The following is a 27242-nucleotide window of genomic DNA, read 5'->3' as shown; positions in this document are numbered from 1 at the left end:
ACCCGAACCCCAGCTGTCAGGATGGGGCTAATGCCACCTATTTTACAACATGGATGGATGGATGGATGGATGGATGGACGGACGGACGGGCAGACAGACAGATACTCAAAGAAACATACGCTTGAACAGGCATTTTGTGGGTTTTATTGCTTCAATTTTTTTTATTGTGATAAAATACACATAAAGTTGACCATCTTAATCATTTTAAGTGTACAGTTCAGTGACATTAGATAATTCATAATGTTGTACATATGACGTGCATTCATAACTGTCACAAGGAACAGATGTTTTTTACTTACCATCCCTCATATCAGGAAAAGGAAATAGAGGCATAGATAAGCTGGGTCAACAGTCATTCCGCAACTGAGAAAATTAGCGTCCTAGTTGGTTAAAAACCTCTTGCCTCTTAATTCTGATTTCATGTAAGTTCCAAATTTAGGAAATAAAGCAGGGTGCATACCATCCCCACCCCTTGGCCCATGAATTCTATTTGTAGTGGTAAGGCTGCTGTTTATTGAAGTAGACTGTATCTTCCAAGTGTTTTGGCTTTTCTGGAAACAGGACATGATGCATGTGGTCTCATTTATTATTTATGTAGGTGAATATCTATGACTTAAGTCTTTACTGAAGATCATTCAGATTAGGATCAGTTGAAAGTGTAAGGGGTGGTTTAGAAATCTAAGCCATGGTGAAATGGCATCTGGACTCTTCTTCAGGATCCTGAAGACTGGCTGCTACCACGCTGGCCTTGCCACTTGTGGGACCAGCTTGTCCTCTTCGCCACCCTCCAGGCCAGGGCACAGGCATGGTGGAGCTTCTGGAGGTGGTGGTTTCTTTTCTGTGCCCCTCTCCTACAATAGATACTCTTGCCTTCCTTCAAGTGCCCCACACTCCCACTGACTCCAGGCTCACCATCAAAACTCCCCTTCCTTTAGTGATGTCAAGCCTTGGGAGAACATTGATGGAAATCCACCTTCCTGACTAGCTCTCATTGGCCAATATTCCTGTACTGTTCCTGGGTTTCTAACATATAGATAATGAATATTTATTGTTCCAGTTTATGCTGTTTTCTACAGTGCCAAGTGAAATTTACATGCCTCGTTTGTTCTCTGCACAGCCCTCCATTTTGGTCATTTTGCATTACTTCATGAATGTATGCATTCGTGCATTGACATGCTCAAGCATTTAGACATTGGTGCATTCCTCTCTATACTCATTAATTCATGACATTAACTCATGCATTTATGCAGTCACGCACTGAAGTGTTCAAGCATTTAGACATTGCTGCATTCTTCTATGTATTCACTAATAGAATCATTCATCCATAAGTTATATTCATGTATAAATTCATTTTCTCATCTTACATGCAGACACATGCTATTGTATTTGTGATTAGTTTGTTCATGATAGCATTATGATTTTTTAAAATGTATGAATGCATTTATGAATACTTAGACTCATTGATGATTTTTCCATATACTTTGTCTTGTGTTTAAACATTCCTACATAAATTCTTGCATGCTTTCATGTATTTATGCCTTCAAGCATTCTTGAATACATGTTGTATTCTTGTGCACATGTATTCATCTACATATTATTTGTATTTTTAGTTATGCAAGCAATACGCAAATATTTTCCTTCTAAAAACTAAAACATCAGTTAAAGCAAAATATGTATCCTTTTTGCCACCTCCCTAATCCTCTCTCCCTTTTTCTTTGCAAACCTCTTACATATCTATAAATCCAAGCCTTATTTTGCATGCATGTGTGTATGAGAGAGATTTAATATAAATAGTGTTCTATTGTGTGTACTACTGAACGATTTTTTTCACTAACCAAGTATTGTTGAAATCTAGTCATGTTGATACATATGGAATGAGTTTATTTCTCTTCCATGAGTATTTTGCTGTGTAAATTTACTGCATTTTATTTCACCATTAGGTATTTCTAGTTTTTCACTATTATAAGCAATGCTACAATAAACAGTTTTGCTCATTTACTTGACTATGTGGAAGAGTTTTCCTAGATACAGTGATTTTCAAATTGTGGACTGAAGTACATTAGTGAGTCAAAAAATCAGTTTAAAGAATTGCAACCAACATTATAAAAAAAAAGAGAATAGAATAAACTCTAAAATCTTTGAGTTCATTGCATACGTAGTAAGGTAAGTATTGGTTAATGAGATTTTTTGCATCATTTCTATATGGATACTTGTACTGGATTGGGATGTGAAACACATGTCACACTGTGGGTCAAGATAAAAACAGTCTCAAGAGCTGGGCACAGTGGCTGACGCCTGTAATCCCAGCACTTTAGGAGGCCAAGGCAGGTGGATCACAAAGTTAGGAGTTTGAGACCAGCCTGGCCAATATGGTGAAACCCTGTCTCTACTAAAAATACAAAAATTAGCTGGGCATGGTGGCAGGCACCTGCAGTCCCAGCTACTCGGGAGGCTGAGCAGAAGAATCACTTGAACCCGGGAGGCAGAGATTGCAGTGAGCCAAGATCGCACCACTGCACTCCAGCCTCGGCGACAGAGAGAGACTCTGTCTCAAAAAAAAAAAAAAAAAAAAAAAAAAAAAAAGAAAAGAAAAAAACAGTCTCAAGAAAAGCGCCTGGAGTAGATTCCTATACCAGTCATTAGGTGTGCACACTTTGGGTTTTAATAGGCTCTGTCTCCTAATTGCCCTCCAAAGTGGCTGAACTCTCATATTTTCACCAGTGGCAGTGAGCACCTATTCTCCACAACCTTCCCAACACTTGTTCTAGACTTAATGGTTTTTGTCAACATGAGAAATTCCTGCAAGATCTAATCATGTTGATTACATATGAATTGAGTTTATTCACACTTAGAAGCTCGCACTTTTAATTGGTTCAAAACATATGACAAAAGTAGTGCCGCCTCATTTTTAAACAGCTGTAAACCAATAACTTGATGTCCATAAATTTAGCTAATTATAGCAACACCTGCTAGCATCCACTCAAATTCCCTCTTTATTCTATTTCTTCTTCCATCTTGATTTTTCCTGTTGCATAAAAACCACCAAGGCTTTGATGCCTGGAATAAATCTCACCTCCACTTCCACTTCCCCCAGAGGCCCTGTGGCTCCTAGGCCTGGCTCCTTTGGCCTCCTGGCCAGGCCCGCTGGTGTTGCCCTTCTCACAGCCCACACCCACACTCACCTCCTCGTGGTACCTCTGGCCACACCTCCCTGTTTAAGCTAATCCTGTGGTGTAGCTCAGCATCCTCATTTAAGAAGTTCTTATGTGGCATTTTTATTTTTCTGAAAGCACATCTCAGGTATAAGCTCTCCCTTGGTGGTTGTAAAAATGTGCTCTGTAGATGGCCGGGCATGGTGGCTCATGTCTGTAATCTCAGAACTTTGGGAGGCCAAGGCAGGTGGATTGCTTGAGGTTAGGAGTTAGAGACCAGCCTGGCCAACGTGGTAAAACCCCGTCTCTACCAAAAACACAAAAATTAGCTGGGTGTGGTGGCGCATGCCTGTAGTCCCAGCTACTCAGGAGGCTGAGGCAGGAGAATCACTGAACCCAGGAAGTGGAGGCTGCAGTGAGCCGAGATCATGCCAATGCACTCCAGCCTGAGCAAGAGAGTGAGACTCTGTCTTTAAAAACAAAACAAAACAAATGCTCTGTAGAGACCCAGGGGCCACTGGAGATCTCTCTGTGGGCAAATGCTGAGAAGATGGGCACCAGCTGCCACCTGACCTTATAGAGCAGGTGTCAAGGGTTTCCAAAAAGTTCACACGAGAAAAACATGTTTTACCATTAAGAGGAAATGTTGAGCTACTGTCCTGCCCCATAGGACCTGAATTCTCTTCCCTTGTGGAGAACTTTGGGCTCCTTTAATGGGAAATAAACAAGGGCCTGTGTCCACAGTTGTTCTTTAGGAGTTTCTTATGACCAAAGTCAGAGAGTCAAGTCAGGAACTATCCATTAGGTGTGACAATGGCTCTGAAGGCAGGAGCTTTGGAGGTCAATGATAACCTGGCTCACAGCAGTGACCTGAGGATGCTTTTTGGGTCTGGACACTTGCTTACTGCTCTCTAGTTAAATTTAGCTTTATTAATGAGTAATGTTTTAAAATCAGAAGAAAAAAAAGCTGATAAGAAAACAGACACATTTATCCCTTGTAAATGTTTCTAGCTACAGGTGGCAGCCTTTTGGAGGGTACACTGGCGTGTGATTCAAGAAACCTAAAAGTGTTTCTAGTGTTTGACTGAATAATCCCATTCCTTGGTATAAATCCCAAGAAAATAATTTATTAGAAAGAGTTAAGTCGGGTCTCAAGCACATGTTTGATAATAGACATTCTTCCAAACCAGGGGGCAAATGATACAAATGGAAATGTACAAGTTCATTTGAAGAAATCAGCTTTTTCCTGACTTTGGATTCTAGGAGTTTATTATGTATGACCTTATAGAGGAGGGACATCTTATAGGAGCATAATGTCTTCTACTGAGAAACGGGGACAGTTGGTGTCACGAGCGACGACCATGCAGTGCCTGGAATGACTGGGTGGGCCCCGATTCCCTCTGCAGCTGCAAGTAAACACCTTGACCAGGGGTTTCTACAGCAAGATTCACACTCTAGGGAGAGCCACGCCAGGGTCCCCCGCCTCTCCAGGGACAGTGGATATGGTTCAGATGGGCAGCATGGATGCCTCTAGACAGAGTTCCCCTGGGCTCTTCAGGAAGGAGAGGGTGATGTTTGATGTCATGGTCCGGGAGCGGCTCACTTAGGAGAAAACTAGACAGAAGCCAGCCTCACACCAAAGCAGGGACAGCCGGTGAAGGGGCAGAGAGACAGGGACACTGCATTTCCTCCCGTGCGGTGCCAGCCCAGGTGATTGACAGCTGTCTCCAGAGTCGCTGCCTGTGTCCCCTCCGGGAAACAGAACAGCTCCTTGGCCTTCCTTGTCTTCCTGTCTGAGCCAAGTTGCCTTAGGGGACAGCCAGTCTGCAGGCAACTTAGGAGTTTGTCTTGTAATTTTTATTATTTTTCACATTGAAAAGGTAAAGCAGGCATGAGCCACTGCACCCAGCCTGTAATCCCAGCACTTTGGGAGGCCGAGGTAGGTGGATCATTTGAGGTCAGGAGTTTGAGACCAGCCTGGCCAACGTGGTGAAACCCTGTCTCTACTAAAAATACAAAAATTAGGTGGGCATGGTGGCAGGCTCTTGTAATCCCAGCTACTTAGGAGGTGGAGGTTGCACTGAGCCGAGATCGCACCACTGCACTCCAACCTGGGCAAAAGAGCGAGACTCCATCTCAAAAAAAAAAAAAAAAAAAGGTAAAGCAGGGTCCATTTTGAGGTCCTTCGTTTGTTGATTTTCATGACCTGCAGGAAGGGGAGTGCTGTGTGTGTTGAGTAGGTGGGAGATGTCTTTAAATACTCAGGTGGCAGGGCCCACTCATACTCTTTCTCTAGGAACCCTTATCTTAGGGCAAACACAGCAAGAGAAAGGCTGGTAAGATAGGATCACAAGAAGGTTCTGAGGCCCATCTGGGGCATTGAATACGGGTTAATTGTATTTCCCTGTTGGACCTGATTTTCTTTGGGAAAAAGCGATTCCTCAAGTCTTTGGGAGTAAGTCTCCCGTCCCTCAGTGTGAGCTTCAGAATCACACCAGGTATTTCTGATCTTGCTCTGACCTTGAGTTTGCCCTTTCCTGGTGGAACTTGTCACCTAGGGGGAGTTTGGTTTTTCCCAGGTGGATGATGGGTTGGGGAGAAAATGGATGAACAAAACGAAGACAAAACTAGGAAGCTCTGGGAACTCTATCCTCGTTTGTGGAATGCCAGGTCTAGATGGGGCCTTTGCCTGTGGTCTTGCTTGGCAGGGACAGGCCTGTCGTGAGTCTGGGTGGCCTCACCTTGTGGTCCTCCTGCAGGCACCCTCACTTAGCACGGTTCTCCTCTCACAGAACGGGCTTGCGGCGGGCGGCGTGGACGAGCTGATGGGGGTGCTGGACTACCTGCAGCAGGAGGTGAGGCCGCGGGCCTAGGGCTTCCCCGAGGGCGGTGGGGCCCATTTACCCTCACATGGCCTCCACCGGGGTAGGGAAATAGACCCCTGTGAGGGAGACTGGGACCCTCGGGAAAGGGGAAACTTTAGAGGACCTCATCTTCTCATCCTTTCAAATGAGAACATGGGCCAGGAGAGCACACTCCACTCCTGCAAAGGAAACTTCTGAGAGAAACTCGGCTCTTCCTTGAGTCCTCAGTGGCTCTGCTCTTCCCTAAGGCCTCTCTCTACCTGAGTCTGGGGCAAGGATGAGATGGAGGGGGCCTGAGGACCTTCAAGACCTTTCTGCTCAGTGACCGTGATGCTGCTGCAGGGTCTGAGAATTGGCTGGGGGTTGCTGTGGCTCTGCTTTCTGCTTTGCTCCCCTGGAGGGCAGCTTTCTGCTGGAGGAGGCTGCAGGCCCATAGCCCCAGTGGTCTCACTTCCCTGTGGACACTGGTGGAAGGTGCCCCACCCACCGTGAGGGACAGAGTCCTGTTTCTGGATGGCACAGATGCAGGACTGGCAGCGTGGACTGACCCCAAACATCTCCCAAAGGATCATGCCCAGTTAACCAAGGGGAGGCCCATCACACTCAACCACACCCCAACGGGGCCCAAGCAGGAGTTCCAGAAAGCCCGGCAGCCATGGTGACTTGGCAAATACTCACCTCCCTCTCTGTTTGTCCTCCTAGGTCCCCAGAGCGTTTGTAAACCTGGTGGACCTCTCTGAGGTTGCAGAGGTCTCTCATCAGTATCACGGCACTTGGCTCAGGTAAAAGGGGAAGTGGAATGAGACACGCATCTGTGACACGGCTGTCACGTGTGCGGCCTGTGGGGGCCCTTCATGTGCCTTAATCTATGAGGGAGCCCTAAAGAACAGAGGCCAAGGGAGGCCGAGAAACACGTGCGAGCTCACACCTGAGCGAGTGGCAGAGTCGGGGTGGGGCGGGCCCTCTGCCAAGCATTGTTTTGGGGACTGAGTCAAAGAATAAAATACTCAGTCTGGTTGATGTCATGCCAGAGGCTCTCCTCCGTGCCAGAGTGATTTGAGAGTTCGCCTTGGCAAAACATCCATAAGCTAAGAAGTGTTACTTCTGGAAATTGGAGAGAAAAACGTAGCCTAAATGTAGTTTAACTTCACAGAACTTGATTCCTATATATTTCTGAAAATGTTCATAGACTTTAAACTTTTTGGAGCCAAATCCTAAGAATTCTGGCTCTGGACCTAGAAAAGAAGTTCATGTGGAAAAAGTCAGGGCAAGGGCAGTGGAGAAAATAGGGTCCTGGACAGGAGAGAAGGGGGGTGCCGAGGGGAAGGAGGGCTCTGAAGAGGACACAAGACAAAGAAGGTACGGGGGAGGGAAAGGAGAATGGGATGCGGGTGTCTGGTTTGAAGAGCAATGAGCGGGGAGGAGGAGGACTGAGAGATGAAGGGGGAGAAAGAGCTTCCCCTCTATCCCATACTCACCACCTAGGAAGAGCTTTCCTCCATCCCATATCCACCGTCCAGGAAAGGCTTCCTTCTATCCCATACCCACCCCCCAGGGAGAGCTTCCCTCCATCCCTTACCCACCCCCCAGGGAGAGCTTCCCTCCATTCCATACCCACCCCCTAGGGAGAGCTTCCCTCCATCCCATACCCACCCCCTAGCCCATACCCACCCCCTAGAGAGAGCTTCCCTCCATCCCATACCCACCCCCTAACCCATACCCACCCCCTAGGGAGAGCTTCCCTCCATCCCATACCCACCCCCTAACCCATACCCACCCCCCAGGGAGAGCTTCCCTCCATCCCATACCCACCCCCTAACCCATACCCACCCCCAAGAGAGAGCTTCCCTCCATCCCATACCCACCCCCTAACCCATACCCACCCCCTAGGGAGAGCTTCCCTCCATCCCATACCCACCCCCTAACCCATACCCACCCCCCAGGGAGAGATTCCCTCCATCCCATACTCACCCCCTAACCCATACCCACGCCCCAGGGAGAGCTTCCCTCCATCCCATACTCACCCCCTAACCCATACCCACGCCCTAGGGAGAGCTTCCCTCCATCCCATACCCACCCCCTAACCCATACCCACCCCCTAACCCATACCCACCCCCTAGAGAGAGCTTCCCTCCATCCCATACCCACCGACCCCCTAGGAAGAATGTCCCTCCATCCAATACCCACCCCCCAGGAACAGCTTCCCTCCATCCCATACCCACCCCCCAAGAAGGGACCACCCACCCTCTATTCTTCTCAACATTTGTGTCCTCTAAGACTTAAGCTTCTTCACCCCTTCTCTTTAAGCAACTCCTAGGCCCCTTCTTCCATAAGAGGTGGGCTGGATGCACCCCCTTCCCCCACACTGCCTCCCCTATCTCATTCCTGGTGTGTTTTAAACTGCAGCCCTGCACCAGAGCCCTGTAATTGCTCAGAGGAGACCTCCCGGCTGGCCAAGGTGGTGATGCAGTGGTCTTATCAGGTGAGCCCACCCTGGGATCCCAGGCTGCTGGCTCACCGGGGTGGGGTGGTCGCCAAGGAGAACAGGAATGATATGGACAATTAGTTGAGTTTGCTAATGTTAGGACTTCTCCAGCTGAATTCAGGACTGTCAGGAGCAAAGAGAGCTACTCTTGCTTCACGTCGTGGTGGTGATTTCAGTATTCCTGCATGTAAAATGGGGCCTGCAGTACTGGTAGGGGTGCGAGTGGGGGGACAGTGGGGGTACTTGAGGCAAAAGATAGTGAGGAACTTCGAAGATTCATTCTGGAATGCTTTTGGTCATCAGTGCCACTTGTAATATCACATCTGGGGCGGGTGAGCTGGTTTTGCCCAGTGTGCCTGTCCATAGCTTACAGCCCAAAGGCAAACCAAGGTTCCTGAAGATGCACATTCCAGTTCACAGAAGAGACCCCAAGAGAGGGTGAAGGGGTTGGGCGTGGTGGCTCATACCTGTAATCCCAGTATTTTGGAAGGCTGAGGCGGGCAGATCACTTGAGGTCAGGAGTTCAAGACCAGTCTGGGCAACATGGTGAAACCTCATCTCTACTAAACATACAAAAATTAGTTAGGCATGGTAGCATGTGCCTATAGTCCCAGCTACTCGGGAGGCTGAGGCAGGAGAAGTCGTTTGAGCTTGGGAGGTGGAGGTTGCAGCGAGCCAAGATCGCACCACTGCACTCCAGCCTGGGCAAGAGAGCGAGACTCCGTCTCAAAAATAAATAAATAAATAAATAAATAAATAAATAAATAAGGGTGAAGGGCTCAATGAAAGCCACCATCCCTCTTAGCAAACAGCTCAAAGCACAGTTTCTGTTAGCATGTGTTAACATGATGACTTTTGCTTAAGAAGAAAATTGCATTTGAAGTTGCATGGCACCTCTCTGGCTCTGGAAATGACAACATTTTTTGAGTGGTTAAGGCACCTGACTCTACCGAGTTTAGCTCTTGAAGAGAGCAGGGGGCCCCGCCACACGCTGGGCTGTCTTGTCGTTCCTAAGCTTCCAGAGAATATATTTTAGGTCTGTCTCTGGTATTACCTAATGCTGGTACTTCAGAGACAAATGAAAACTCAGCTTAGCTATCAAAGAGCCCTGAAGGGTGAGACAAGAGGGAGCTTCAGAACAGCACTTGAGAACAACGCAAGGAGCAGATCCTGTCCCAGGGCTGCTGAGAATGATTTGGTCAGGGCTGGGGCCGGCTCTGCCTCGCTCATGTCCCTGGATGGGCACCTCTCTGGCTCCCTTCGCCAGGAAGCCTGGAACAGCCTCCTGGCCTCCAGCAGGTACAGTGAGCAGGAGTCCTTCACCGTGGTTTTCCAGCCTTTCTTCTATGAGACCACCCCGTCTCTACCCTCGGTAAGTCGGGGCTGCATGGTGTATCAGGAGTGGTGGGGGCCGGGCATGGTGGCTCACTCCTGTAATCCCAGCACTTCGGGAGGCCGAGGTGGGCGGATTACTTGAGAGCAGGAATTCGAGACCAACCTGGCCAACATGGTGAAACCCTGTCTCTCTACTAAAAATACAAAAATTAGCCAGGCATAATGGTGGGTGCCTGTAATCCCAGCTACTCGGGAGGCTGAGGCACGAGAATCGTTTGAACCTGGGAGGCAGAGGCTGCAGTGAGCTGAGATCCTGCCACTGCACTCCAGCCTGGGCACTGGAACAAGACTCAGTCTCAAAAAAAAAAAAAAAACTGTGAAGGAGTGTGGTGGGGAGGAGGCCTGGGCCATACATCTGTTCCTGCCCCCTCTCCCACACTTACCCCAACAAGCCTCAGCCCAGTTCAGCTCTCCTGAACCCAGGATGCATAGTCTTAGGGGAAATACCCCCATATTATACTTTCCTGTACAATTTTCTCACAGGGTTGAACAACCCCCATGAAATGGGCTGTTCGAGGCAGGGCAGCCCAGGGTGAATGGGCTAGCTTCCCATCCTGGCTCTGGGGTGACCGGCTTTGTGACCTTGGACAAGGTGTTGAACTCTGTTCTGTAAAATCAGGGCCGTTTAGTAACATGTCTTCCCTCTTGGTGGCCATCAGGGCCACGTGAGTTAATACTTGGGGGGATGTAGGGTGGCATCTGGTGCTAGGGAAGTGCTCGCACCTCTTGGCCATCGTGGTTATTCCAAAGAGAATCTCCAGGGATGCCAGCTCTTGTCCCTCCTCCTGCACATTCCTCTCCATCCATCTCTGGAAGGGAGGGGAATCTGAGTTGCCCTTGCCCCCTCCCCCAGGTCACTGGGCAAGGGGCCACCCAGACTGTGTAGCACTTGGTCCACACTTGCTGACCGAGGTCTCTGCAGCCTCTAGGGCCTCAGTCCCGTGTCTGGGAACAGTCCCTCCCTCCAGGCTCCTGGCTCCTGCCTGTTGGAATCCTTGTGCCATCTCCACGCCATAAACGGTGTTTAAAGTGATGGTTTAAGAGGGTGAGGAGAAATATTAGCTCACATTCCCTTCCTTCATCCTCCTACTCAGATCACACCTGAATCATTTCCCTGCCACCCCCTCCTTCCACTGTTTAGTTCAGTGACAGAGAACCCCACGATGACATGGAGCTGCCTGACGTGCCACCTGCTCCTGCAGGCCCTGACCTCAGGGCTCTGACCCCAGACGGTGGTCCCATAAGTGCCCCTGTTGTTGATGAGAGGAGGGGCTGAGGGAAAGGGCCTGGACAGATCAGGCCACCCCAACTCTATGCCAGAGAGAGCTTCAAAGTGTGCAGCAGGTCCGTTGCATTCCTGGGGAGACAAAAGGTCCTGCTGTCAACTGGTTCTCTTTTAGGAGGACCCCCCACTCCAGGATCCTACCACGCTGGCCTGGCATCTCTGGAATAGGATGGTAAGTAGATGGGGCCTGGGGTGGGGCCCACAGAGGAGGGGCAGGGTCTCCACCACCACTGAGCCCACCGTGCTGAGGAGGGGCTGCAGGGTGCCCCAGGATCCCAGGACAATGGTTCTGGGCCACCAGGGATGCTTCTGTCTCCTGGTGACACCCCTCTCTGACTGCCTGAGAGTTTGCCCCGCCACAGGTGCTGCACTGCAGCCAGGCCAGTGAGCAGCAAGGGTCTCACAGGAGCCTCAGCCCTGGTTTCCCAGAGGCAGGCCGTTTCTCAGAGTCTGTGTGGAAGACCTGCTTGAGTCAAGCACTGGGGAATGTGCTTCCCTCACCATTCCTGTCCAGCCTGCCCTCACACTTAGGCAGTGTTGTACTGTTGTCAAGGCCCAAGGTGGTGTCTGGGACAAGCGTGGACTTCAGCGTGGTGAAGGCCTGGGTTGGAATGCGAAGCCCACCACTCACAAGCTCTGTGAACTCAGGTCTCAATGCTCTTTCTGCAAAATCCAGGTCAGCCACTGGCCCAACATAGCTAACACGCAGCTCGCTCCTGGCCTGTAGTAAGCACTCCACATGGGTTGGCCTTTTTACTGTAATAGGATTTCCCCAGATTCCAAAGGGCCCCCAGGGATATCTGGCATTAGTCAGAGGATGGAATGTGACATCAAGGCTTTGAACCTTTTCAGGGCATCAGACAGAGACCTGAATTTGCCATTTATTTTCTTCCCACCCAAGCTGCCTTATTTTTAGAATTCTAGTGACAGAAATTCATTTTTCTTCTTTTGTGGATCCATCTCCACAACTGACATACTGTGTTGAGTACCAGGGACAGCTGCATTTCAGCACACATGAGCCAGTGTGAAACAGAGTGTAGGGAGAGAAGGGGCACGGCCTCCGGCAGTCCCTGACACTGGAAACATACTGTCTGTCCATTGAAGAAGGCATTTGAGTTCTCTGAACAGGGACGTTTCTCAGTGTGCCTGGCACTTGCAGGGAATATGTCCCCAGAAATCCACTTTGCTGCTGATCTCCCATGATGGGCAGAGAAGAGGAACCTGGCCCCTCCAGCAGGGACCGCTCTCCCAAGCCCTCTCTCAGGGAGAGGAGGGCTGATGATTCCAGCTCAGCCAAACCTCTCCTCTCCTGCTATCTTTCTCCCAACCAACAAAAGGACACCTGTGACATGGCTTGCCCTTGAAGGTGCCGTACCACCTTGTACCCTGCCCTTGTACCCTCCATGGTTCCAAGGAGGATACAAGAGACCCACCAAATGTGGCTTCTGTTCTCACCAGGCTTCAGGTATAGCTGGAAGGGCCAGACAGCCCAGAGGAACAAGAGTCAACAGGGACTCAGCCAGCAGTGATATGCTGGGCCATGCACCAAGAAGCAATGTGAACAATGAGGCCAGGAGAGCCCATGAAGAGGGGATTTGAATGGGCTTTGTGAAATGTGTTGGAGGAGATCAGGGAGGGCGTGAACAAAGGGCATGGAGAGAAGGATGCGTCAGATGCAGCAGCAAGGGCAGGAAGAGGCCTGTTTGATAAGAGATGCGGAGATAATAAGGCTCCGAGCGTGAAAGGAGCCCTTGAGCACCAGACAGAGAAGCTGGAGAGGGCAGGTCCAGGGAGAGGGCTGGATTCCTATCCCTTTCTCCTTTCATCATGCTATTTGTCCTTGATGTTGGTGGCAATAGCAATAATAACCACCTTTACAGAGCTGCCGGGTGATAGTCCCATGCATACAAATAAGGTACACTCCACATATCGTCTCTTAAAACGACTCGAGGGTCCGGATGAGCACGTACAGAGGAATGGAAGGTCTCACCCTCAAGGCCAAAGGCCTGCGACACAGAGAGTGTCACAAGGCTTAGAAGAGAAGGAGGATGTGGCTTTCCTAGGTAAGCAGTGACCTCACTCCACACCCATACAACAAGTCCAGTCTCCCAGTGCAAACCCCAAGCTTCCTACAGCCTCAGCCAGCACGGACATGGGGGGCAGGGAGAGACAGGATAGGGGGTTCCCCAAGCATTCCCAGTCCCTAGTTTCCTCACAAGCAAAATGCCAGACCATCCCACAGTTCCTGGATCCAGCACAGCTGCTGGAACACATCAGAAGCTCCTGCAGACCCGAATTCAGCCACGAGAAGTGACAGGTGTAACAGGTTAGGGCAAAGGGCACTGGACGGGAGCCAGAAAACCTGGGCTCTGATTTCAGTCCCACTTTCAGTGGTTTCTTGAGGCAAGTCACATGGCCTTTCGGGGTGTCCATTTTCTCTACCTGCCAAAAAGGTCTAAGCACCCTTAGCCAGCACCTGAGGGCTTATGAAAATACGGGGAGGCATTGGGCTCCTTCCTACCCTTGGTTTCGCTAATTGCGTCCTCCAGGCGTGGGGAGGGCAGGAGTCTGTGCCACCACATCTGTGATTCTCTGCTGGGCTGGACTGGGACATCAAGGTGGAAGGCAGGTGTGCCCGTTCTATGTCTACACTCGCAGACACACAGAGCCCGGGTGAGGGCTGCCCTCTGTGTGGGGAGCAGAGAGGGACTGGCAGAATCCCCATGATCACAGGGAGTCCAGGTCCATTCCTCTGTCCTCAACCACCCCCGGACACAGCTGTAGGGAAGGAGGATAGCTCTCAGCTCTGCAGCCCACGAAGCCACATACCCAGAGCACGTCAGCATCCTCCCTCCCTCATCCTCCAAGCCCTAGCATAGGTGAGCATTGAGGACCAGCCAAGGAAAAGCTCCACACACCAGCATGGGAGGTGACAGCAGCCGCATCTAAACACGCCTGGAACCGTCCTGGCTGAGTGAGGCCTCCAGGCTGAAGCTTGCACTCCTGGTGCCAAGCCGAGGAGGATTTTGTGTCTGGAACACAGTTCATTCCCTAGGCCCTTTCTGCTGCTGCCTCAATAATTTCTGGTAATTCTTGTACATCGGTTGTTTTGAAGGGACCCACCTTTAGGGAACTGATATCCCTGGCCCTCTCAGCAATCACTGACCCCACCTTATGCCAAATCTACACCAGATGCCCAAGCCACGGGCAGAATAAGGAACTTGGGGATTGCTCACAGTCCAGGGAGGATTCTGCTGCTCGGAGAGGATTTTTAAGGTCATCGCCCTCACCCCTCCCACACTGCAGTTCATTCCTCGGTGGCAGGGAAGCCGTGCTGGGGAGATGTGCAGAGTGGGGTGGAAGCCCAGACCGGCCCCGGTTGTTCCTGGAGTAAATAGCGCACGTGCATTTATGGGCCCCACAGCGTGGCAGGAGAAAGAGGCACACACGAGGAGTTATTTGAAGTAATTGTGTCGTTTCCATCCTCTCTGGGGATTGGGGATGCAGGAGAAGAAAGGGTCAGAGCCAGTGTAAAGGGAATGAATGGAAGCAAGGAGGATGGAGGGAACTCCTAAAGAGACATTTAGGACAAAGTTCTCAATGGATATGGGTTTCTTGGGAAAACCTATGAATTTTCCTTCTTTGAGGCCCTTTAAAAAAAAATAGGCTCTGCTTTATCCACTTTACCAGAGTCATTTAGATATGGCTTTTTCAAGGTTTCTTTCCGGATTCCATTATGGATTAAATTCTTGAAAGGTTGGAGAAATGTGGGCATGGTGGCTCATGCTTGTAATCCCAGCACTTTGGGAGTCCGAGGCAGGAGGAATGCTTAAGCCCAGGAGTTTGAGAACAGCCTGGGCAACATGGCAAAAACCCCACCTCTACTACAGTGCAAGAAACTAGCTGGGTATGGTGGCACACACCTATAGTCGCAGCTACTCAGGAAGCAGAGGTGGGAGAATCACCGGAGCTCAGGAAGTCAAGGCTGCAATGAACTGTGATCGCACCACTGCACTCCAGTCTGAGCAATGAGAGTGAGACCCTGTCTCCAAAAAAAAAAAAAAAAAAAAAAAAATTGGGGAAGAGAAGGTCGCAAGACAGATCAGCACCTGGCCCTCACCCAGGCCTGCTCAATACTTCCTTTGACAGCTGCCTTGAATGTTCCAGGTGGGACCTTGTTTCTAGGAGCGGCCACCATCAGAATAAAGCAGAAAGAAGCATGGAGTCCATTTCCTCTCCTAGGCCTTGAGCTAGAGAGTTGCCATTCCTTTTCCAAATGTTCAGCTAATTATACCTCCTTATCTGATTCTCCTTCAGTCTGGCTGAAGAGCCAATTCCACTAAGGGTAAAGTTCTTTTCTTGTTTCTTGCTTACTGGGGCACAGATGCTGGGGTAAGATACCGCTGAGGAATCTGAAATCCTCATGAAGGTTGGTAGAAGCTGTGACTGAGCCAGACAGGCTGCCCCATCCAGTAGCTTCCCACGTCCCTTGGCAGAGTCATTGGAAGGGGAGGTGAGGGCCAGAGGTACCACCAGAGCCCAGCAGCTGTGGGTAGCCAGATGACAGTAAAACCGGTTCTCAAACAGTAGGAAATAGCCCGTGCAGAAGAAAATCTGCAATCCCTCCAAGCCATTGCATTTTTCTTTGTAAGTGTTTATATATGTATAATGAACATTTAAAAATAACAAAAACAACTTTTAAAAAAATCCCTCCCTCCCTCTAATTCTTTAACGACCTTCACTTCCCTATGTCTAATGCTTTTACTAGGTTGATAATCTGCTGGTTTCTCCTGCTGTTATACCATAAATGTTTTATCCATGTTATTAGATGTCATTTGATGGCCTTCGTGGTTGTCATTTTTAAGTAGCTGCCTATTTCAGAGCGGATACCACACCACCCACTCCTGGCTCACTAGATACTCGAGCGGTTTGTGAGTGTTGGCTGTGCTGTGTTCCATGTCACTGTATTTGTGACCCCATGAAAGACATGAGACTTGACCCAGGCCCCATAATTTGCTTCACTCAAAGCTGTGAAAGCAGTTTGTGGGGCATGGAGGGTTTCCATTCTCTATTGTGCGCAGATTTACCTACATTTGGGTTGCGGACACAGGCTGCGGGGAGGACTTGGGAAAGAATACATGCTTTATGCAAAAGCGATGCATTTGCCCTTCCTTCCCATACTGGCTCTCTTATCTAAGGGAACTTGAATCAGTGAACCAGAAAGTAGCTGGGCAGCAAGGAGGGGACAAGAGGCCAAGCTGGATAACCAGCCCCCATGTGATCAGAAAGCTGCATGACCCATTGCGAGATGTTTAGTTGGATGCAGGACACCAGTGTTGGAGTCCCAGCTCTGCCCTGGCTGGCTGGGCCCCACCTTAGCCTCTGCTGTGCAGCTGCTCCTTCTCCTTCTAGGAGAGGTAGACTAGGAAGTCATATATATATATATATATATGTATAAACCGATGCTTCTTCTCATGCTGTGGTTCTCAAACTCCGGTGTGCATCAGAATCACCTGGAGAGCTGCTTACAACACAGACTGCTGCCCCAGCCCCAGAGTCTCAGACTCAGTAGGCTGGGGATGGGGGCTGGACATGTGCATTTCTAATGCGTTCCCTGGTGCTGCTGCTGGACTAATGAGTCTTTCTCACTGATGACTTGGCAGGCTGCTACCTGCACAAAACTTCCCTGTTCTAAAGCCCACGTTCCTTTCTAGATGGAGCCAGCAGGAGAGAAAGATGAGCCATTGAGTGCAAAACACAGGAGGCCAATGAAGTGTCCCTCTCAGGTAGGAGGGACTGGGCAGAGGAGGGACTCTTATTGAATTGAGGGCGCAGGTAGGGTGGGCAAGTGGGCTTTGCTGTGAAGTGGGTCTTACCTGAGATATGAGTCCTGGCTCTGTTCTTCTGGGCCTGCACACAGTTTTGCATACATAACAGCCCTAATGTTTACAGCTGTGGGCCATGAGAGCTGTTTTAGCAAAACTGCAGCCCCCTCCATGCCTGTGGGAGGCATAGGAACAAGGCCACAGCTCACCTGGCCCCAAATGCTGCCCCCATGTATCTCCTCTGGATCCTGGCCCTCTGCCCCAGATGCCATTTCCAGACCTTCCTCTATCTCAGAGTGGCAAAGAAGGGAGGGATGCTGAGTCTCTAAGTGCCTGAAAGGTGGATCATTTTGACTACATCTTAAATAAGTGTCTAGTATGTATTAGGCTTATAATTAATGTTGCCTAATAAGTGGTTGAGAAAATAACTGGACATAAATGAATGAGATTCTATTTTTTTTTTTTTTTTTTTGGAGACAGAGTCTCACCCTGTTGCCAGGCTGGAGTGCAGCGGCACAATCTCGGCTCACTGCAACCTCTGCCTCCTGGGTTCACGCGATTCTCCTGCCTCAGCCTCCCGAGTAGCTGGGACTACAGGCGTGTGCCACCACACCCAGCTATTTTTTTTGTATTTTTAGTCTTTCTATCATTTAATGCTAGTCAAGTATTTGCCTTTCTTGATGAATTGGTAAGTTTTTTGTTACTATGCAATAAGAAGTATACAATTCACCTTGTTTCCCTTTTTTGCTTTGGCTGCCAAGAAGCTTAAAATTAGATTCCCTTCTCATCAAAATAGATGTACTTGGCCTGGTAGCATGAACCGCCAGGATAAAGAGCAAGAGAGACTGACTATCACAAATGGGAAATGTCAACACATTCATGAGTCCTTCAGGGACCAGAGAGAAGAGCCAGAGAATGGTTTGGTCCTCATTGGAAGTGTGATGTGAATGTTCTGAGATGGCCAAAAGCATCACTGGATGCTCAAGCCTGATGATTAAGGGATACAGACTTCTGGGTCACGATTCCAATATGTCACCTTTCCCTGCAGGAGAGCCCCTATCTGTTCAGCTACAGGAACAGCAACTACCTGACCAGACTGCAGAAACCCCGAGACAAGAATGAGGTAAGGAAAGGTTTTCTGTAATTGACAAACATGCAGATGAACCAGGGGCTGCATTCCATGCTGAATCTTTGGAACCTTCCACGTGATTCTTTTGTTTGTTTGTTTATTTGTTTTTGAGATGGAGTCTTGCTCTGTTGCCCAGGCTGGAGTTCAGTGGCACCATCTCGACCTCCACCTCCTGGGTTCAAGCAGTTCTCCTGCCTCAGCCTCCTGAGTAGCTGGGGCTACAGGCGTGTACCAACATGCCTGGCTAATTTTTGTATTTTTTTAGTAGAGATGGGGTTTCACCATGTTAGCCAGGCTGGTCTTGAAATCTTGACCTCAAGCAATCTGTCTGCCTCAGCCTCCCAAAGTGCTGGGATTACAGATGTGAGCCGCTGCCTCCGGCCTAGATTATTTTAAAGCAGATCAACTGGCCAGATTTGCAACAATTTTTTGGGGGGTAGCGGGAGCAGAGTCTCGCTATGTCACCCAGGCTGGAGTGCAATGGTGTGATCTCAGCTCACTGCAACCTTGCCCTCCTGGGTTCAAGAGATTCTCCTGTCTCAGCCTCCTGAGTAGCTGGGATTATAGGCATGTACCACCACGCCCAGCTAATTTTTTGTATTTGTATTAGAGATGGGGTTTCACCATATTGGCCAGGCTGGTCTTGAACTCCTGACCTCATGATCCACCCACCTCAGCCTCCCAAAGTGCTGAGATGACAGATGTGAGCCACTACACCCAGCCATTCCATGTGGTTCTTAACGTCCTGGAACTCCTGCTGCCTCTAGGCATGTGGAGGTCTGCCACTGACCGCTGATGTTCAGTCAGGACAGGCTGGGGGAGGGAGAAGGATCCAGCATGTGGCCGTCCCCTGGGTGCCTGGAAGCAGGCCCCCCCACAGTTCATCTTCAGAGCTGCCTCCGCAACCAGCATGGGGGGCTTGACAGAGTGTCTGCACTGCCCAGCACCTCCTGTTCCCAATCTGTTATGTAAGATAGATTCTTCTGACCCTTCCCAAATCTCTGACAAATTCTTCTAAAATCATCTGAGAACTTCATCTGAAGAGAAAATTAAGAAAGAGCAGAGAATTGTGGTGAGATCTGAACCCAGAACGTGTGGAGCTCGAAAGCCCTTGAGTGGGTCCACACTGATAGGGGCCCCTGACGGGCACTCTTGCCTTGCTCACTGCTTTTCTCAGGAGTCTCCCCTGAGACTTCCCATGGAGATTAGGCAGGGCACCCTGCACTCCTCTGGGAAGGCAAGGAACACTCAAGGGTTGATGTCTTCTTTCCCAGAGAAGGGGGGACTGAGGTGGGCTGAGACAAATTTGGTCCTAGTGACATCCTTCCCTCCCTATTTTATGGAAAAGCGTGAGATTTACTCCAAGTAATGGAGGCAGAGTTGATGGCCTGGGCTTCCACCCCAACAGACACAGTGTGAGAGACTCAATTTATCAACTTCACTCACACTAACGAGCATAGCAATGAGCATGCACCTGAGATGCAGCATGGCACAGTGAGGTAAAGTAACCAGTTCTGGGTTTAAATTCAGACTCTTTCACTTATGGGCTCTGTGTCAATGAGCAAGATACTTAACCTCTCTGTGCCTTAGTTCTTTAACCTGGGAAATAATGACAGTAATAGTCGTCCCTTGCGGAGTTATTAATGTCATAGGTCAATAAGTATAAAGCACTTATAATAGAATCTAGCATACCATGAGTTCTGTATAAATATTGCTATCATCATCGGATAAAAGCAGTGATACATTTCTTCAGGACACATTTATTGACTATCTGCTGTGTACCACTAGAATGCAAGCTCAGTGAGGCGGGAACTCAGGGTAGGCAGCAATAACTATTTGTTGAATGAAAAAATGAATGGATAGGTGGATTGGATACCAGGTAGGAGAGATTAAAATGTAAATAAAAAATAGGACTTGTCCCAAGGAACTCAAGTCTAGTAGAGAAATAGCCAAGTCAACAGGGAGTTATAGCACAATGGTACTATAATAGGTACTGTAATGCGTGTTTTCGTGGGGTATTCTGGGAACACAGAGAAAGAGAAACTAAACCAGACAGGAGAAAGTTGAAGAAGGCTTTCCAAAGGATACCCATGACCTCAGTCTCAAAGGGTGACTAAGGCTGAGGCAGATCGATGGGAGGGTGAGCAAATAGAAGGAAGGAAAGGGAAAAGGGAGAGGGTAACTACTTGGGCAAAGGCATGGATGCAGGGAAATATGGAGACTTAGGTCAAGGGCTGGTGGTTTAGAATATTTAGAGGCCTCTTAGGCCATGCTAGGGAGATTGGACTTTTTGCTGAAGTTAATACAGGGTAGTAATTTATTTGTTCAACTAACAAATATTTGTTGAGCATCTACTATGCCAGGCACTGTTCCAGGCTCTGGGGACACAATAATCAACAACACAGATAAAAATCCCTGCCTTCATTGAGAACTTGGGCAGAGGAGTGATGCATCAGATCACGTTGAGAACGACCACTCTCGATAGATTCAGAGGGTGAGGAGCAAGTCTGTGGGACGGACAGCCATGATGATGGTGAATCATTGCAATATCCTGGCAAGAAATAACAAAGGCCTGAACTTAGGTGGAGGTGGAGGCACTGGAGCAGAGGGAACAGATTTGGGAGCACTTGGAAAAGATGTGGACAATTGGATATGAGTGTTGAAGGAGAGGGAGAAATCTTAAACGACATCAAAGTTTTACTTTATCTTAAATGATGTTTTCCAAAATAGAGGCCCCACTTCTCACCCATTTCCAATTTAGCAAAATCCATTTTCCTTATTTCCCTGTGTGTCTCATTTCAGGTAAGAGAAGGAGCAGAAATCAGATGTCCTGACAAAGACCCCTCCGATACGGTTCCCACCTCAGGTACACAGCTTGCACCCAGTGATTTTTAAATTCATTTGAGGCCTGAAATCATCCAAGTAAGGGCTTTCCACATAACCTGAAATACTCCCGAGTGGTTTCTCAGGGACAACGGAAATAACTCTGTATGTATATTTGTAAGGCCATGCCTGTGTCTATTCTTTAACTAAAATGTGATATCATTATCAGAAAGCATTTATTGAGCAGTAACCCTGTACCAGGCCATGTTCTGCAAAGAACCCAATGTTAGTTGTGTGAGTTGTCATCATCCCTGCCTTGACGCCTTGATGGGTGGATTTGTTCTCCAAAAGAGCAAAACTACCTTTAAGCAGAAAGCAAAAATAGCCAGTCCATAGTCCCTGTCTGAGTTGCCTGCAGATTCACTCACACACAGAATGCACTAAAACACCACGCAGAGCAGGAAAGCACGTCATCTTATGAACACACCATCTTCACTGCCTCTCAGTATTTCTAAAATGTCTGTTGCTGGGCCATAAAATGGGGTGTTCTAGGCAGTCATCAGCAACCTTCCCAAAGACGGTCTGCCTGAGGGCTGTACCTTTGCCTCCAGGCAAGGTAGCCTGGGGGTGATAGCTATGGGCACGTAACCTTGGGAAGTCATAGCCATCTGGTGACCTGAGTGACTCAAAACATCAGCCTAGGAGCATCTGTAGCAGTGTTACAGATTCCCATGCTTGGTCCTAAAGGCGGACTCACGTGTCCATTTATTTGTTCATTTATTTACTCATTTGTGTGTTAGAGGATTGTTGAGTGCCTCCTTGCCTTCAGGAGTTTACATTCTAATGGATCTATTGTTTCTCATGGCCTCAGGATTATAAAAAAACAGAAAATTAAGTTTGGGGATGTCACAGTGCCTAGCAAGAATCTTCTGGGGATGCAAATCTTCGTAGTCAGATTGTCTCCTTGTGCTGAGCATCAGGAGAGCAAATAAATGCTTGGCTGCCCTTCACACATGCCGTAGCTCTACACATTCCAATTAAGCCACATGGCTGGCAGGAAAGTTAAAAATAGTCTAACCAAAACCTCGGTATATAACTGACTCTTGTTCTAAGTTGCAGAAGAATGGAATAGGGGATACAGATCTTACATATACACATTTAGTCTTTATTTCCCCTCATACATGGTGCCAACTCATTCCTATTAGTTTACTAGCAGGACTTTATTAGCAAAAATAAATTATCAGCTTCATATGTAGACCCTCCTATAATAAACACCCTTACTCAAAAATAGATAGATTAGGTATAGACACAGATAGATAGATGTGTGTTTATATAGATAGATGTGTGTGTATGTATATGTCTATAGATATATATATATATAAAGAGAGAATTTTTTTTTGAGATGGGGTCTCACTGTGTTGCCCAGGCTGGAGTACAGTGGCATGATTGTGGCTCACTGCAGCCTCGACCTCCTGGGCTCAAGTGATCCTCCTGCCTCAGCCTCCAAGTAGCTAGGACTACAGGCATGCACCACCACACCTGCCTTTCTTTTTTTTTTTTATTTTAAGAGATGGGGTCTTATTGTTGCCCGGGCTGGTCTTGAACTCCCAGGCTCAGGCGATCATCCAGCACTGGGATTACAGGCATAAACCAGCTCACCTGGTCTAGAGAGAACATCTGAAAGTTTTAATAGCCACACACATTTACAGCAAAGTAATATCCATTCCCTTTTTAATCTTATCCTGAAAGAATGCTCTCTAAAGCATTTTGTAATCTGTCTAGATGATGTTTCTGTCATGAAAGTGATAACCAGCCAATATCATTAGAGCATATCTCAACATCTAAAAGCTGGGTAAAATGTAAACCTCTTCCTTATTCCCTGACCCTGAAGATTAGTGTGTGTATCAGCACTTGAAGATTAAACATCAAGAAATCTCAAGGCCTTAAAATCTGAGATCCTCTGGTGACAGGAGCCATTTATATAACAAGATGGGTAGATTTAGGCTCCCCGATCTGACCAAGGTGAGCATGGGACCCAAACACTCTCTCTCCACCTGGAATCAGCACTCACAGATGAGTGTTGGCCCTGCACTTCTGAGTCTCACCTGGAAAGTGTCATTCAGAAAAATGGTCACAGTTAACTGGCCAATAATGAAAAATACATTTTGTTATTGTGCCAGTGATCTTTTTATTTTTTTGAGACAGAGTTTCGCTCTGTCACCCAGGCTGGAGTGAAGTGGTGTGATTTCTGCTCACTGCAACCTCCACCCGCCAGGTTCAAGCGATTCTCCTGCCTCAGCCTCCCAAGTAGCTGGGATTATAGGTGCCTGCTGCCATGCCCAGCTAATTTTTGTATTTTTAGTAGAGGCAGGGTTTTGCCATGTTGGCCAGGCTGGTCTTGAACTCCTGACCTCAGGTGATCCACCTGCCTTGGCCTCCCAAAGTGCTGGGATTACAGGCATGAGTTACTGCACCCAGCCATGTGCCAGTGATCTTGACTGAACATTCTAACCATCCTTGCGACTGATGGGGTAGGTAAAAAGACAGCACACGTGCATATTATTATTTTCCTTTGATATTAATCATATATTTCTGGTGAGGTCATACACTCTTCTGGAGATCATGTTTGCAATTTCTAATCAAAATAATCTGATACATGTCTTATAAGAGGAGATCATCTTATCTTTATACCTCCAGTGACTCAAGCACGTGGTAGGAGCCCAATAAACGTTTGCTGAACTAATCTGAATGAACATTTCCAAATCATCAGATCAACAGTCCCTAGGATTGAAAAAGGTATTGAAAAATCAAATAGATTAAAATGCCTTTCATTAAAACAATTTTTCACTAAGAATACCTTTTACAATAACTTTTGCATTGCCTTCAAAGTTACTTTCCTTTTTCTTTTTTTTCTTTTTTGAGATGGTCTCGGTCTGTTGCCCAGGCTGGAGTGTAGTGGTGCGATCTCACCTCACTGCAGCCTTGACCTCCGTGGCTCAAGAGATCCTCCCACTTTAGCCTCCCAAGTAGCTGGGACTATAGGCCCATGCCACCATGTCCAGCTAATTTTATTTTTTGTACAGACAGGGTCTCACTATGTTGCCCAGGCTGGCCTCAAACTCCTGGGCTCAAATGATCCTCCTACCTCAGCCTCCCAAAGTGCTGGGATTATAGGCATAAGCTACCATGCTGGTCCAAAGTTATTTTCAAAAACCTTCTTTATAGTCTCATTTTCTAGTGCTTCTCCAAACTGATCACAGATACATGCATCTAAGCATCATTAAAAGTGATGTTTCAAAGTGAGATGCTACCTGTCATCAACAGGCCATGGCCCTGGCAACTTGGGTGCCTCATTCTGAGTACACTTCAGAGCTCATGAGTGATGTGCTTTATCCACTGACCTACTGGGGTCAATGGATGAGATACATAGAGTTAATGTATGACCTGGGATGAGATACATAGAGTTAATGTAGGTGATTTTTTATAACCAGTTGGTATTGGGTAGCCAGTAAAAACTAAAACCTTGCAACTTTTTCCTCCTAGTCAGCACATAGATGCAATTTGCCAAGTGCTCTCTCCTGTGGACTTTATGACTTTGTAAACACATCATGCTCCATTGCTAGATGGCCCTCTCCCTAACATAGTTAGCATAACTAAGAAAAACCATATTGGGCCTACTAGTAGGCTTAGGATTTTCCCAGCGAGAAAAGGAGTCACTTTTTGCAAATAAAAGAGTGACAATGAGGAGTCACAGGGGACATGGCTTATTGACTTTCTGATGAAAGTGGCTATCTTGATGGTAAATTCCACACAGTGGGAAAAATTCAGAGCTTTTGCAAATAAGGATCCACAAAGCTAATTACATGCTGCTGTCACCAATAGTATAAACCAGAACAGTTCATTCATTTATTTTAAGCCATCAATTCCTTGCTAAGTCCCTGATGTCATTGATTTGACCCATTTGGCTAAAATTAGCTCTTCAAAAGCCAATATGAAAAATGGCCAGGTTACAGCACTGGGTGGTCATTCACCACGGGCATCATCTCATCGTGAGCCAGCAGTGCAATGTTCAGTGTAGGTCATGAGGCCGTTTCTGCGGTCACCACCTACTCAGGGGTCTTGTGACTTGACCTACCCTGTCATCAGGAAGGAATGATGCCCTGTGGGGAATAACAGCCTGCTTGTCCCTGGACGCAACCAGCCTACTGAGTGAGTTCAAACTCCCCCAAGACACTTAGAGAAGTGTTTCCCTGCCCTATGGTTTTCATCATCTAAAACTTCGAGATCTGTGAAGTCCCTGTCACAGAGTCACTTAGCCTTTAATTCCAGTTAACAGGTTTCTTGAGCTCCCCTGTGGAAGGCACACATTGGTTCATGGAAACTCACACCAAAGACTCCAAAGGCAAAACATGGTTCCAATCTTGAGGCAGCTGCTTACTGCCATTGTGGAAGTCTTAACCTAAGTCCCTAAAATCAGACAGTAAATAGGTTGGGCAACGCTTGGTGACAATTGAGAGAAAGCATGTTTTTCAAATTAGGGCCCCAGGTGGTTTAAGTTGCTGGGTTGCACAAGACAAAGCCCCAGCATGCCAAGCCTTTCTCCTGGGTATAACCTTCCGTGTACAGTGGGCAGTGTCCCCATTCTATAGTCTAGTGTGTAATTTCCTTGCTATTTGTGATACTTCATCATGGCTTGGATGGCCTTCTGATAAGAGGCCCCCTCTGTAGAAATCGTGATGAGTTAATGATGTGTTTATCAGCTTCTCTCAAGGTGGTGGACAATTTGTACCAGATAATGTTTAGCTAATCAGCCCACACAAATTTAATCTTATCACTAAATAGTTCTTTTCCCAGGGAGAGCAACTGCTAAAGTGCTTTACTGTATTTCTAAGCTGTGTTTGTCATTAATGATGACATTAACAAACCTCAAATCAAGGTCTACGGGAAATTAGGCCAGTGAAATGTGATGCGCTCTATCTTAACAATAAGATCACAGATTAAGTCAAGTCCTCCCACCCAGGTTTGCTTCATCTGGTTTATTACTGTATCTCTTGCTGAGACTCCTTCAGAATGGCAAACTGGAGAACCACCCCCACCACAATCAACCAATCTATCAGATGACATCAGGCATATTCAGGGTGGTATGGCCGTAGACCAATCAGTCTATCTATACATATGTATGTACACATAGACATAAACATAGGGGTGTGTGTGTGTCTGTGTGTGTGTGTGTGTGTGTGTGTCTATGTTTTCTGCCTGCTACAAATTTAGGAGACAGGAATGGTAGGTTTCAGCTGCCTCTTTAGCAAACTGTAATGATAATATTTTTGAAGCAAATTTATCTATCTCTGCCATATTTTACCCAGCCCCAAGGATTTCCCCTAACATTTGCATACTAGCTAGTGTTCACAGGATTCACTGTATGATGCATTATGGCAGTAAGAATACAGTGTTTGACTGTCATCACCAGAAGCTAAAATAAACCACTCTAGAGTTGGAGGGAAAAGGTCTTATTTTTTGTTTTGTTGCCTTTTTAACCCCATTGTCTGATTTCTTTGAGAAGAGGTCATTTTAAAGTTCTCCTGCACAGCCTGGTGGACATGCGCTAACGTGTGCAGCTGGCTTTGTGATTTGATATTGTTCTTCTAACCACATGGTGTAGCTATGGATGGCTGGGAAGAGCCAAGCAGGCTGTAATCATGTGGAAGGGTGCATGTATGCATGGTGCATGTGTGCATGGTGTGTGTGTGTGTGTGTGTGTGTGTGTAAGGGTGGATTCAAGGCATGGCGAGGGGGAGAAGAAAGAACACTGAAGAAAGATACTCAGCAGCTCTTGAATCTAAGAGGCAGAGCTGTCATCAGGCTGTGCAATGGCAGCTACAGTTATGAGGGCCACAAGACAATTTATACATACACACGGGAGAAACAACTCTAGTCTTTTTTTCTTTTTTAGTGAAGGGGTCTCACTATATTGCCCAGGCTGGTCTCGAACTTCTGGGCTCAAGTGATCCTCCCAACTTGGCGTCCCTAAGTGCTGGGATTATAGGCGTGAGCCATCACACGCAGCCAAATATTTATTTATTTTTTTACAGACGGGCTCACTTTGTTGCCCAGGCTGGAATGCAGTGGCGCAGTCATAGCTCACTGCAGCCTCTGCCTCCTGGGCTTGATTCTAGGTTTTTCAGGTCCAAGCGCAGTACTTGACTACAGTCAATGGCTTTGATAATCAAGTGTCTCTATCAGTGGTTCTGAAAATATGGTACCCAGACTGGACTGGCAGCATC

The 27242-nt window shown here is 47.7% G+C and overlaps 1 protein-coding gene across 1 annotated transcript in view; it reads left to right on the top strand.

Moving 5' to 3' along the window:
• PLB1 (phospholipase B1) overlaps positions 1–27242 on the top strand; it is a 212625-nt gene that overhangs the window by 101385 nt on the left and 83998 nt on the right. The window contains exons 13-20 of the mRNA XM_055253334.2: positions 5945–6007; positions 6719–6798; positions 8423–8498; positions 9769–9873; positions 11297–11353; positions 16896–16967; positions 18055–18129; positions 20938–21001. Coding sequence (XP_055109309.2) covers positions 5945–6007; positions 6719–6798; positions 8423–8498; positions 9769–9873; positions 11297–11353; positions 16896–16967; positions 18055–18129; positions 20938–21001 — 592 coding nt within the window. The remainder of the gene's footprint in view (positions 1–5944; positions 6008–6718; positions 6799–8422; positions 8499–9768; positions 9874–11296; positions 11354–16895; positions 16968–18054; positions 18130–20937; positions 21002–27242) is intronic.

Source organism: Symphalangus syndactylus, chromosome 18 (assembly GCF_028878055.3).
Source record: "Symphalangus syndactylus isolate Jambi chromosome 18, NHGRI_mSymSyn1-v2.1_pri, whole genome shotgun sequence".
NCBI classification, from domain to species: domain Eukaryota; kingdom Metazoa; phylum Chordata; class Mammalia; order Primates; family Hylobatidae; genus Symphalangus; species Symphalangus syndactylus.
This window is presented reverse-complemented; position numbering and strand designations above follow the sequence as displayed.